This window comes from Sardina pilchardus, chromosome 23, assembly GCF_963854185.1.
Source record: "Sardina pilchardus chromosome 23, fSarPil1.1, whole genome shotgun sequence".
In the NCBI taxonomy this organism is placed as follows: domain Eukaryota; kingdom Metazoa; phylum Chordata; class Actinopteri; order Clupeiformes; family Clupeidae; genus Sardina; species Sardina pilchardus.
Window position 1 is genome coordinate 10,429,523 of NC_085016.1, and position 10,636 is coordinate 10,440,158.

General features: G+C 47.5%; 1 protein-coding gene and 1 long non-coding RNA gene across 3 annotated transcripts in view; both read left to right on the forward strand.

Annotated features, from left to right (window-relative positions):
- Positions 1 to 560: 560 nt before the first annotated feature.
- LOC134071502 (uncharacterized) lies at positions 561 to 2,590 on the forward strand. Its single transcript, XR_009937078.1, has 3 exons — positions 561 to 746; positions 1,850 to 1,920; positions 2,101 to 2,590. It is a non-coding gene; the product is annotated as an uncharacterized LOC134071502 (long non-coding RNA).
- Positions 2,591 to 7,189: 4,599 nt separating this feature from the next.
- The window catches only part of LOC134071073 (anosmin-1-like), a 25,113-nt gene continuing 21,666 nt past the window's right edge, over positions 7,190 to 10,636 (forward strand). For both annotated transcript variants that reach the window (XM_062527649.1, XM_062527650.1), the window contains exons 1-2: positions 7,190 to 7,398; positions 10,623 to 10,636. The exon at positions 10,623 to 10,636 is cut by the window's right edge and continues 34 nt beyond it. In XM_062527649.1, the coding sequence (XP_062383633.1) occupies positions 7,216 to 7,398; positions 10,623 to 10,636 (197 nt within the window). In that variant the 5' untranslated portion in view covers positions 7,190 to 7,215. The remainder of the gene's footprint in view (positions 7,399 to 10,622) is intronic.

Consider the following 10,636-nt stretch of genomic DNA (forward strand, 5'->3'; position numbering starts at 1 on the left):
TGGTTGTGTAACTACTCGAGTAACTGTTTTTATAAATATTTTTAAATATTTTTAGGGAAAACGTGGAGGTGTTTCAGTGCTTCTAACTTCATCTCTATTTGATCCTATGAATGAACTGGGCTAGCTAAGTGCTATCAAAGTAGCGCTGCATGCCAGAGCCATTGAGTGCACGCATTGAAACGCGAGAGGTAACTCGTCTTAGTTAAGGGAATAGTGTAGTTTAATATGAAAAAACGGTGGCTTGTGCCTTTAAAAGATTGGACTTAGTATAGTGATAGCCAGACTAGGTCATATTGGAATTTTAGCAGATTATACTTGATGCCTCTGATATTTTTGAGGTTATCATGACATAAAATTACTGGACACTGTAGCTTCTGCTTCATTTCTCTGATGAGGTTATACATTCACAAGTAATCATAAAAAATAAAAAAAGACTAGTATAGGTTGTCACTTTGGTCTAGTAGAGGAAGAAACATTTAGAAATGTAAATCTCATAGTTGGACCTCCAAATAAAGTCCCCATTCACTTGCTTGCTGCACTTTTCCTAAACAGACCTCCAGAAAGAGGAACAGGTTGGGCTTCGCAGGATTTCACAAGCAGACCAGGCAGAAATCTGGAGAAGAGAAGATTTTTGAGATGCTGCAATCAAGCACAGCAGTGATGAACCACTGAGGTGACATATTTAACCTACAACTGGCAGTCGCTTCAAAAGGCAGCCTGCTGCACCAAACTGAGATTTCTGTGACGTGAGTAGCCTACCTAAGCTCAGTGCTTTGGTGTGTCTTGGAGATTTTATCAATTGCTTAATGACCAATGTTTTATTTACTCTTTTTTTTTTACATACAGTATGTTAAGTGAGATGTGTTTTGGTGATTTCTGTACATTTTGGTCAATTTGGTAATTAAAGGCTACTCTATGCTTTTCACCTGAATATAACCATTTCGAAGTAAACAAACTTGTACAGTAACAGGGGAGTCCTTACCTAGCATAGCCATAGTGAGTCACTATGGGAACCAGCCATGCAACTTCAATGGTTAAAAGTTAGACTCTGTTGTTAATCCTTCACCTCCCTAGCAAAAGCATTGTGTAGGCTACAGGGGAAACAAGCCATGAGAAGTAGGCTATTTACAGCAGAGTAAAATATAAATATATCGCAACAGTTGGGGGAGATCACCAAAAATACAGTGCCCTCCAAAAGTGTTGGAACTGCTTAAAGTTAAATCATCTTTTGGAAATTGATCTTAAAGCCTTATATGAAAAAATGAGGAAATATTCAACCTTTCAGGACATACATTTTCTTTGTGAATAAATAATGTATTGTAAATAAATAATGTTTTCCTTAAAATACAGGGGTCATAAGTATTGGAACGCCCATGTTAAATTCCCATAGAGTATTTTTATTTTTATTGGCCAGTTATTTCGTGGATCCAGGACACTATGCACCCTGATAAAGTCCCCTTGGCCTTTGGAATTAAAATAACCCCACATCAACACTATACCCTTCACCATACTAAGAGATTGGCATGCTTTTATGTCAGTTATTAGCTGTTAGCTAATTAGCTGGTTTGAATTGCATTGAGCTCAATGATAATGAAACCAGCTTTTTCATTTAAGGCATCAAGATTCATTTCCAAAAGATGATTTTATATTTAACTTTATATTTAATTTTAACTTTAAGCATGTGTTCCAATACTTTTGGAGGGCACTGGACATTTGCATAAGACGAAATTCACTCTAAGAATCATTAATTGCCGAAAATGGATTATTATCATTTCAAAATAGCTAGCAACATTTTGTCGGCCCACAACTGTTCCAAACTAACCCGCATCTTCCCTGTGTGTGTTTGTAGACTGAAGCAACTCCTGATCATCATGCGTCTGGTCTTCATTTTTGCTCTTCTGGTGCTCTCTGTGAGCTTCGGTATGTCTGCTTTGTAATACATTTCACAGTTTTTACACACACACAAACACACACACACACACACACTATACGTAATGAAAACACATACAGTAATAACCACACAATTCAACTATGATTGTCTAATCACACACCCTCTTCCTCATTGCCATGCATCTCTGCCTGCGCTGTGGCCTGTTTCAGGTGATGCTCTGAAGTGTAACTTATGTACGAGTCCAGGAAGCTCCTGTGTGCCCTCCACACAGACGTGCCCGGGCTACATAAACGCGTGCGGCGCCGTGCTGTTCAGTTCTCCAGTGGTGTACATCACCCGCAGCTGTATGAGCATGTCCATTTGCCAGAACTTTGCACAGATGCCGAACGTGGCCGCTGTCTGCTGCACCTCAGACCTCTGCAACTGAACACACCTGGCACACTCAGTGCCAATGCCTTGCACACTAGATGTGGCACCACCTTCTGCTGAACCCGCCACCCACATCTCAAGTTTCCTGGTATAGAGCGCCACAATACTCTCTTTCCTATACTACTCTCTTTGAATTAGTTTTAAGCTTTAAGCTTAGTGGACAGTATCAAAACACACAGAATTGAAGTGGTTTTAGATGTTAAACTGGACCAAAAAAACTTGTAATAATGTAATAATACAATAACACAATAAACAGCATACAATAAGTCAGCTCTCTCTCCAGTGGTTTTATTTTTGATGTGACAAAATGATAAACGTCTGTAACCCATTGTTTGCCTTTCTTCCATCCTGTGCTTATGCTGAAAATGAGACAGAGGACCTGCAGTGACCCTGAGGCATTAAGCCCGTTTCTACAGCAGGAACTGGATAACACGTTTTACAGGGTCTTGATTGTTGGCCTGTGTCCCCATCACAGCAAATGTTCATGAAGGACATTTTTTTGTCTTTTATGGGGGTTGAAACACTATCCTACTTTGGGGTTTCTGTGCGGCCCTGAATAACTGCTGGGTGAGGCTTGGGGTTAACTTGGTCCTAACTGAGTGTATGCAACTCTAGTGGGGAGATGTCAACAAAACAAGACCTCAAATATAATCATTTTTAAAAACCAGCTGAAGAGGAGTAGCAGTGTTGTCAGAAGATGGAGAATAAAAGTGATAAATAGACTGAGGATGTGCAGGCATAGGGTGAGTAAAAAATAATTATAGTTATTTAGTAGTGTCATACTGTAGCTTAGTCAAGGATGTATCATCACATAAGATCACATTTGATGTGCGATAGTAGTTCTTGTTTGTTGACAGTCAGAGCATTTTTAAGCTCCTTCTTGTCATACTGTGATATTTGTTTTTCTCCAGTAGAGGTCAGTGATGAACCATGCTGTATTTTCCTAGCTCTCTAGGCCAAACACTTTGTACCCAGCACCAAAGTATACATCATACATCAGACTCGCTCACACACAAGGAGACAGGCACTTCAGACACATGCACTCACTCACTCAAACACACGCAGACATATATTGATTTATGCATCACATGCATATTCTGTGTATTCAAAGACACACACAGGTGTCGCTGTTGCTTTTGTGACTGTAGCTAGGTGGCAGTGCCACCATTCCAGCATCTCCGATATGTCCAGAGAGCAGAGAGTTACGCTAGCCTACATGATTGGTTTCCCATGACCATTCCTCACTCTGTGAGACTCTGGGAGTGTAGGGAACAAAAGACACAGACACACACCTCAACGGCCTCACAAAGAATGAGTGACGCTCACTAGGCAAGGCTTTATTTATAGCTACACCCATTCTTTTAACTTGACGTTGTCTGAAGATCTTTATCTTTCAAGGCAGGACTTCCAGTTTACAACTCTGACCATGTTTTAGCATTGTGTATTTCTCCTGTATAGATGTCCATTCATTTAACCATTGAGTGAACCATGTCTCCTCCCTTAAAACGTGTCTGCTGACGTCCTGAGGGATTTTTATTGGAGTCTCCACTGCACGTTTTCTGTCTATTCCTCTGGCCTGACGTAGTTTGTGGTTGCCCCTGTCAGGAGCTCCAGGTGATTCCTGCTCTGCGGGGGGGGGGGGGGGGGGGTTGGGCAGGCCGCCCCTCTCTGCTGGGCACCAGCGGGCAGCCTCGCCGGGTCCTGATGTTTATGGCACCGAGCGAGCGAGCGAGCCTCCCGTCTATACGCGAAGGTGAGTTCTCCACATGTGTTTCCTCCTCCCCAAAAAATAACACACCGTTTTGGGTGTTATTTATGCATGTAAACATGTGTTGCTACTGGAGACGACACCCCCCCACCACCAACAACAACACACCCGTAACCACAAACCATAACTTCCACCCTCACGCGCCCCCTTCGCTATATGCCTGACCCTCAGCCCCCTCCCCAAGTAATCACGAGGGGGGACCCTGCGGGCTTTTGCAGGAGAGGGCTCCCCACACATGCTGGCATTTCCCAGGCAGGTGGAGGTGGTGGTTGTGTGGGGGGGCTGGAGGTGGTACTAGGGGGAATGCCATTTGGCAGTCAGTGGGAGGGCAGGGGAGACCCCACACACTTTCTCTCCTTCTCTCTCTCTCTCTCTCTTTCACTCGCTCTCACACACACACACACAAACACACACACATAAAATCTACTCACATGTTCACATAAATGCACGCACACACTCTCACACACACACACACACACACACACACACACACACACAATTATGTGCACACTGAAGGAAGCATGTACACGTACACACACTGGCATACACACACACACACACACACACGCAACAAGACACTCACGCTCCCATGTTCACACCGAATCAGCTCTCGCTGCTGTAATGAGACCATTAAATGGTCACAGTCGGTTATTTTTATTTGTGAGCAACACAGACACCCATGTTTGGTTAAGTAGCTCTCTCTGGAGTGTGTGGCGTTTCACCTCCTAAAGGTTACAGCCTGTGGTCGGACCACCCCAACCAGACCGGCCTCTCTCTCACCCTCCCCGTCAGCCTGCGCGCCACGCCAGCAACGCTCTGCTCCGCTCCGGTCTGCTCTCGCCGCCTCCGTCTCCATCGGAGAGGAAGCCTAAAGTAATATTTACTCTTTGTGTAGATATGCCAGCTCCAGTGTCAAACACACACGGCTGAGAAACCACGTCTCCCCCCCCACCCCTCCCCCCGAAAAAAACCCCTCACACTGACCTCCACAGGAGGTTCACCCTGGCCCCAGACTGACTGTTTGCTCGGGCGTATAGCCTCTTGGCCTTCTCTCTCTCTCTCTCTTTCTCTTTCTCCCTTTCTCCCCCTCTCTCTCTCTCTGACGCTTTGCGGGCGGTCAGTGCAGGCTCACCTGGACAGCTTTTTTTTCTCTCTCGCAGGAGCAGCAGGAGCAGCAGCAGCAGCGTCGGGAGCGGTGTGGCGCGGACAGCTGTGTAGGTGCGCCAGGGCGTCGTCGCAGCGGCAGCCCTGCCCCATAAAACCCAGACGGGAGGAGCTGGAGCAGCGAGAGAGAGAGAGAGAGGGAGAGAGAGAGCGCGGCTCGTTAACGCCCCGGGGAGCCCGGGCTAACGGGACTCGAGATGGCGGACCGCAGCGTGCATGACAGCATGCGAAGGGAGGAGGAAAAAGAGAGAGGGAGAGAGAGAGAGAGAGGATAAAAATCCGGCCCCGAGAGCAGGAGGAATTTTTCAGTTCAGTGTTTCCTACACGTCATGGATTCTCCGAGCCCCGGGCGGGGACGCCGTGCCAAGAGAGTCGCCGCGTGGTGTGCGTGGTGGTGTTAACTTTTATTGTCGAGCGCGTAAAGACGTAAAGATGGTTTTTGCTGCTCAGTCACCGGTGGTAGAGAGTTTAATAGTGCTTATGTGAGTATGTGTGCATTTGCGTGTGTATGTGTGTGTGTGTGTCTCTCTCTGTGTGTGTGTGTGTGTGTGTGTGAGCAGGGGTGTGTATGGGGTTCCCTGGAAGTTTCCTGCTGTTCCGGACCTGCCTGCGGCTTTTGGGTCTCTCCCGGTCAAACAGCTGTGCCGCGGAATACGAGGCCAGGCCAGCGGAAAGACGTGAAGCTTCCAGTGTGATCAGCATCCATTCACACAGATGCTGGCTGTCATCCACACACACGCACACACACACACACACACACACACACACACACACACACACATAGTTGTTGCAGTGAGCACAGCTTGCATGCACTAGTGACTTCCACAGTGACAAGCGGTCATGACCTCACTGTTCATCCAGAGCGACCGAGTTGAAAGTGATTGTGTCTGTCAACACATTTAAAAGCTGCTCGCATATTTGCCCCTCCGCCAGGGTCTACAGTACTACAGTCATCTGGGTCCCCATTACACACACACTGATTATGACTCTGCAGTCTGCATAACAGTAATGCTGCATTTCACAATGTAGATGTTTTTCAAGTTCACACAATATCTGACTACAATTCCAACAGAGTTAGGTAATGCAGTTGAAGAATATGCATATGATTTCCTGGTAGGAAGCACCAAAGCGGACTCCAGGGGTGGTCTGAGAAGGGCCCCATCAGTCTGTCAATATTTCAAAGAATATCCATATCCATCCCATTGACACATATATGAGGAGAAACACTGTCATTTCTTGTAGGGTCATGTACGATTAAGCCTGGCCATGTGAGGTTTTAAAAACAGAACTCTAAACCATCTCTGATGCCACTGAAATGGCGTGGTCCTCTCTAGCAGTGACCTCAGGAACAAGGCAAGAATGAATCTAGTCCGAGTCCCCTTCAGTTCCAAGAACTTTCCAAGAAGTATTCAGACCAAATGAGAGCCAGAGGCAATTTGTCCAGGCCATCCAAGACTGTTTCAGTGACAGTGTTTTACCTACATATTAAAATGATTTAATTCCTCTCTTTGTCTTTTGTTAGGGAGTTCTAGTAGGCCTATAGCCTAGGCTATGTCTATTATTTGGATCAAGTTTCCTCAATGTAGCCTATGTGTCCCATACCCAGAGTTGGATTATTCTTGCCTTTTCCTTCAGCAGCCAGGTTTTGCGAATGAAACGTGCAGTCTGTATCGTAGTCAGATATCAGGCTACATTATAAACACTAGATACAATACAGACGAAACAAAACAAAATGTGCTAGACTAGAGCAAGTTCCATCTAGCTTATTCCCCTCTGCTCCCGCCATCACACCTGAGACGCGTTGCCCTGCGAGACAGGACAGCCCATCCAATGACAGCTCGCCTCTCCCCTGGCTCCTCCCTCGCCCCTGATTGAAGTTTCATTATTTCCCTCGCTGTATTCCATCTGGAGTCGACTTTCGCTCAGTCATCCAGGGAAGGCGCCGCTCGCTGCTCTAGTAAAGATGCCGTGCACTTCGTGGGTCTCGTGTTTGTGGATTACTTTGCTGCTAAGCTGCACGGGCACGATTGGCGCGAGAAGACCCGAGTCCTCCGGCTCACTAGGTAGCCTGTTCCGCGCTAGGTGTGCCGCGAGATGCCTCAGCCTCTATAACACTCGCATCGCCTCCTCCTACAGAATCGCGCAGGTAAGAGGTTCTTCGTGTAGTCTAGAGACTATTCTGCAGCAAGTTCTGTTCGTATAACGTCTGTCCGGGTGTGGAGGCTCATGTTTGAGCTTTGTAAGTTTCGCGGTTCAGTAGGAAGAATTGACTTTTGCTCCCATGAAATCAACCTGAGCCAGCGGACAGCATCCAATAATGCAGCATCCGACTAAACACCGGTCTCCGTCTGTTGTCAATATGGTATGGATTTTTAACATGAACGTTATTGGCAAATATAAAACGAATTATTTGAATTTATTCGATCTCATATATTTAACTAAGAAAGGTTTTGTTCGGAAACAAATAATTGGAATCATATTTGCTGGAAAAACACAAACATAAAAATATCCGCAATGAGCTCGTTGTTTACAACAACAGAGACTGCCGCACGCGTTGATACAGCGTTGTGCAGTAGACGTACGTGTGTCTATGTGTGTGCGCGCGCGCGTCTCTGTGTGTATGTGCGCACACACACAGTTAAGCTTTATTGATCCCTAACCAAATACAAACTACAAACGTTGATTCGCATTTAACATCACGCCTCATGTGAAAAGCACCTTGCATCACAGTGCCCCATTTTTTTTTATTTAGGAAAACTTTATCTACTACGCCCTTTCCTATCCTATGTAGGCCACTTACTAACTGTGGTTTGTTATGTTGCCTCTTTCCCTTAATTGCTGTGTGGCAAAGATTAGGCTACTACACGTAGCCTAGTTGGTTCATTGGGGCTGACGACCGTGACTCGCTTTTATGGTCTCCTCTTGGCTCTAACAAACGGTGGACCTCATTTAAAGCTCCCTGGCTTGTTTAGTTGTTTTCGCAGCGCAGACAATCTGCTCGCTCGATTCATTAAATTGGGTTGATGGGCAAAAATAGTCTGCACAGAGGCCACAAATTGTCAACATTTTTGTAGAAAAGAGAAAAAACAAACCTACAAATATCTGAAACATTTAAGTATGGTGCAACAAGAGCACTTATTTGGACCTCTTTCAGCTGCTCATTGTTACTGTACTGTATTTTGTCAAGTCAAGATACAATACTTTGTGCTTTACAGTTATCGCTGCTGTCACAGTGGTAACTTATAACACTTAAGCACTGATGACTGATGTGACCCCCTTCACTGATATGTGGAGTCCTGTTGAATGGCAGAGGATAGCCCATAGCAGTTAGCAGTCATCAGTAGCAGTCATCATCTCGACGTATGGCCTTATTGGTCCCTCGTAGTTCCAGTCACGGCTCATCCTGACTCACAGATGGCAGAATGACACGGTCCAGTCGCCTCTGACAAGGATGCTGCTGCTGCTGTGGTCATCTCAGCCAGACATCTGCGGACTTCAGTGTGGCTTCTTTAGCGGGCCCTTCTCCTCTTCTCCACATCTTTGTTCGAGTCGGCGGGGGTCTCTCGGTGGCCGGAGATCTTATCTGCTCCGACACGCGAGACCGGAGGCGCTCCATTGTCCCCGCGCCTGAAGAGGGCCACTGTTCCTCACCGACAGGAAGCCCGCGCTGGTGACACAGCCCAGCTGTGACCCCGCATCAGCCCTCACCCTGCCCTGTCTTACTTACACTGAGAATGTGTGTGTGTGTGTGTGTGCGCGCGCGTGTGTGTGTGTGTGTGCATGTATGTGTGTTTGACTGTGTCTATGAGTTCTGTGCTTGATGCGTGTGTGTGTGTGTGTCAGTGTGCACTTATGCTACGAGTATGTGTGTCTATGTTTTAGTGTCTTTGTGCAAATATGTGCGCGAGTAGTGTGTGTTTTCATGTGTGTGTGTGTGTGTGTGTTTGCAGGGAGAGTGTGTGTTGTGTCAGCCTCATTAGCCCCTGAGCCCACTCATTCCGCCCACGGGCCGCCTGTGGGCCGCGCCAAGCGCTTCCCTGACATAGGACTCACAGCGCCGACCGACCCACCAGGGGCGTAGAGATGACGTCGTTCCCATGGCGACCTATCGCTCCAAATTACGCAGGGGTCAGCGGGGTCAAGGGATGCCATTCACGTGGCATGCGAGCGGGTCAAACGCAAGGTCAGGGGTCAACGTGTCGGACCACTTGAAGGGACGCGGCGGGGGATAATGAGAAATGACACACCACCAGCTGTTCAGAGCCCTCTTTTAGGCCACGATGATTTGTCTCTGTGTGTGTGTGTGTGTGTGTGTGTGTGTGTGTGTGTGTGTGTGTGTGTGTGTGTGTAATGTTTCTACATGAGCGCCCTAACTAGGACTGGCTGGATGTTGCGTCTCTGCCCGCCCAAGCTCTCGCTGATCCCGCCGCTCCTAGCGTAGCCAGCTCTGGCCGGGGGGACGCCAGCGTCTGCTTAGCTTGGCCCGGGTGCAGTGCCCTTAAATCCCTGAACTCAGCAGAGAGAGAGAGAGAGAGAGAGAGAGAGAGAGAGAGAGAGAGAGAGGAGAGGGAGAGAGAGAGAGAGAACAAGAGAGAGAGAGAACGAGAGCTGCATGTGGACGAGGAGACTGCAGTAGCGGGCACTGAGTGGGCTGGGTAAATAGGGCATAAAACATGTAGGCTCTCCCTCCGCCACCACCTCGCCCGCTCCGCTCCCCTCCCCTGCCCTGCCAACCTCGCCAGGGCTGTAGTAAGCAAAGCAATCATGGAGAAAACTGGCACGCTGCACACTTCAGCGCCCGAAAACTGGCATACTGTACGTTTCGCGCACAGACTTGCTTGACAGGCTCGCGTTTGTGTTGCGTTGCGTTGTGTTGTTGTTGCGTTGTGTGTGTGTCGAAAGGCTCTCTGCCATCATATTGGCCCGAACATCTGCTGAGGAATCTAGGTTAATCCCAGCACTCGCTCGTACACTGTAAATAAGACCTAAAGTTGCTGCGCTGAGACAACGGCGGCTGACGTTTAGTGTGAAACACTGCCACGATAGCGCGGCCAATCGTAACCTGATTTAGCGACTGCGTAATTTTGTTAGTCGGTAATTGTGTGATTGTGTGAGTAATTGTGTGACTTAGTAATGGAGTGATCAAGAGCTTGTGTGGCGGGGTAACCGAGTGATTGATTTACGGTGAGACGGAGTAACTCGATATTCAGCGGGCGGCTGGGTGTTCGACCCAAAGCCAGATGTGTAACGGCCGCAGGAGCATCTGTGATAGTTTACCGGTGTGCCCTCTTTTCCACCGACCCCCCGTTGGCCGTGCCATGGCGCGCTGCACTGTTTGCCCTCTGATCAGGTGTCTGTCCTTCTCCGCAGGTGAACGGCTCTCT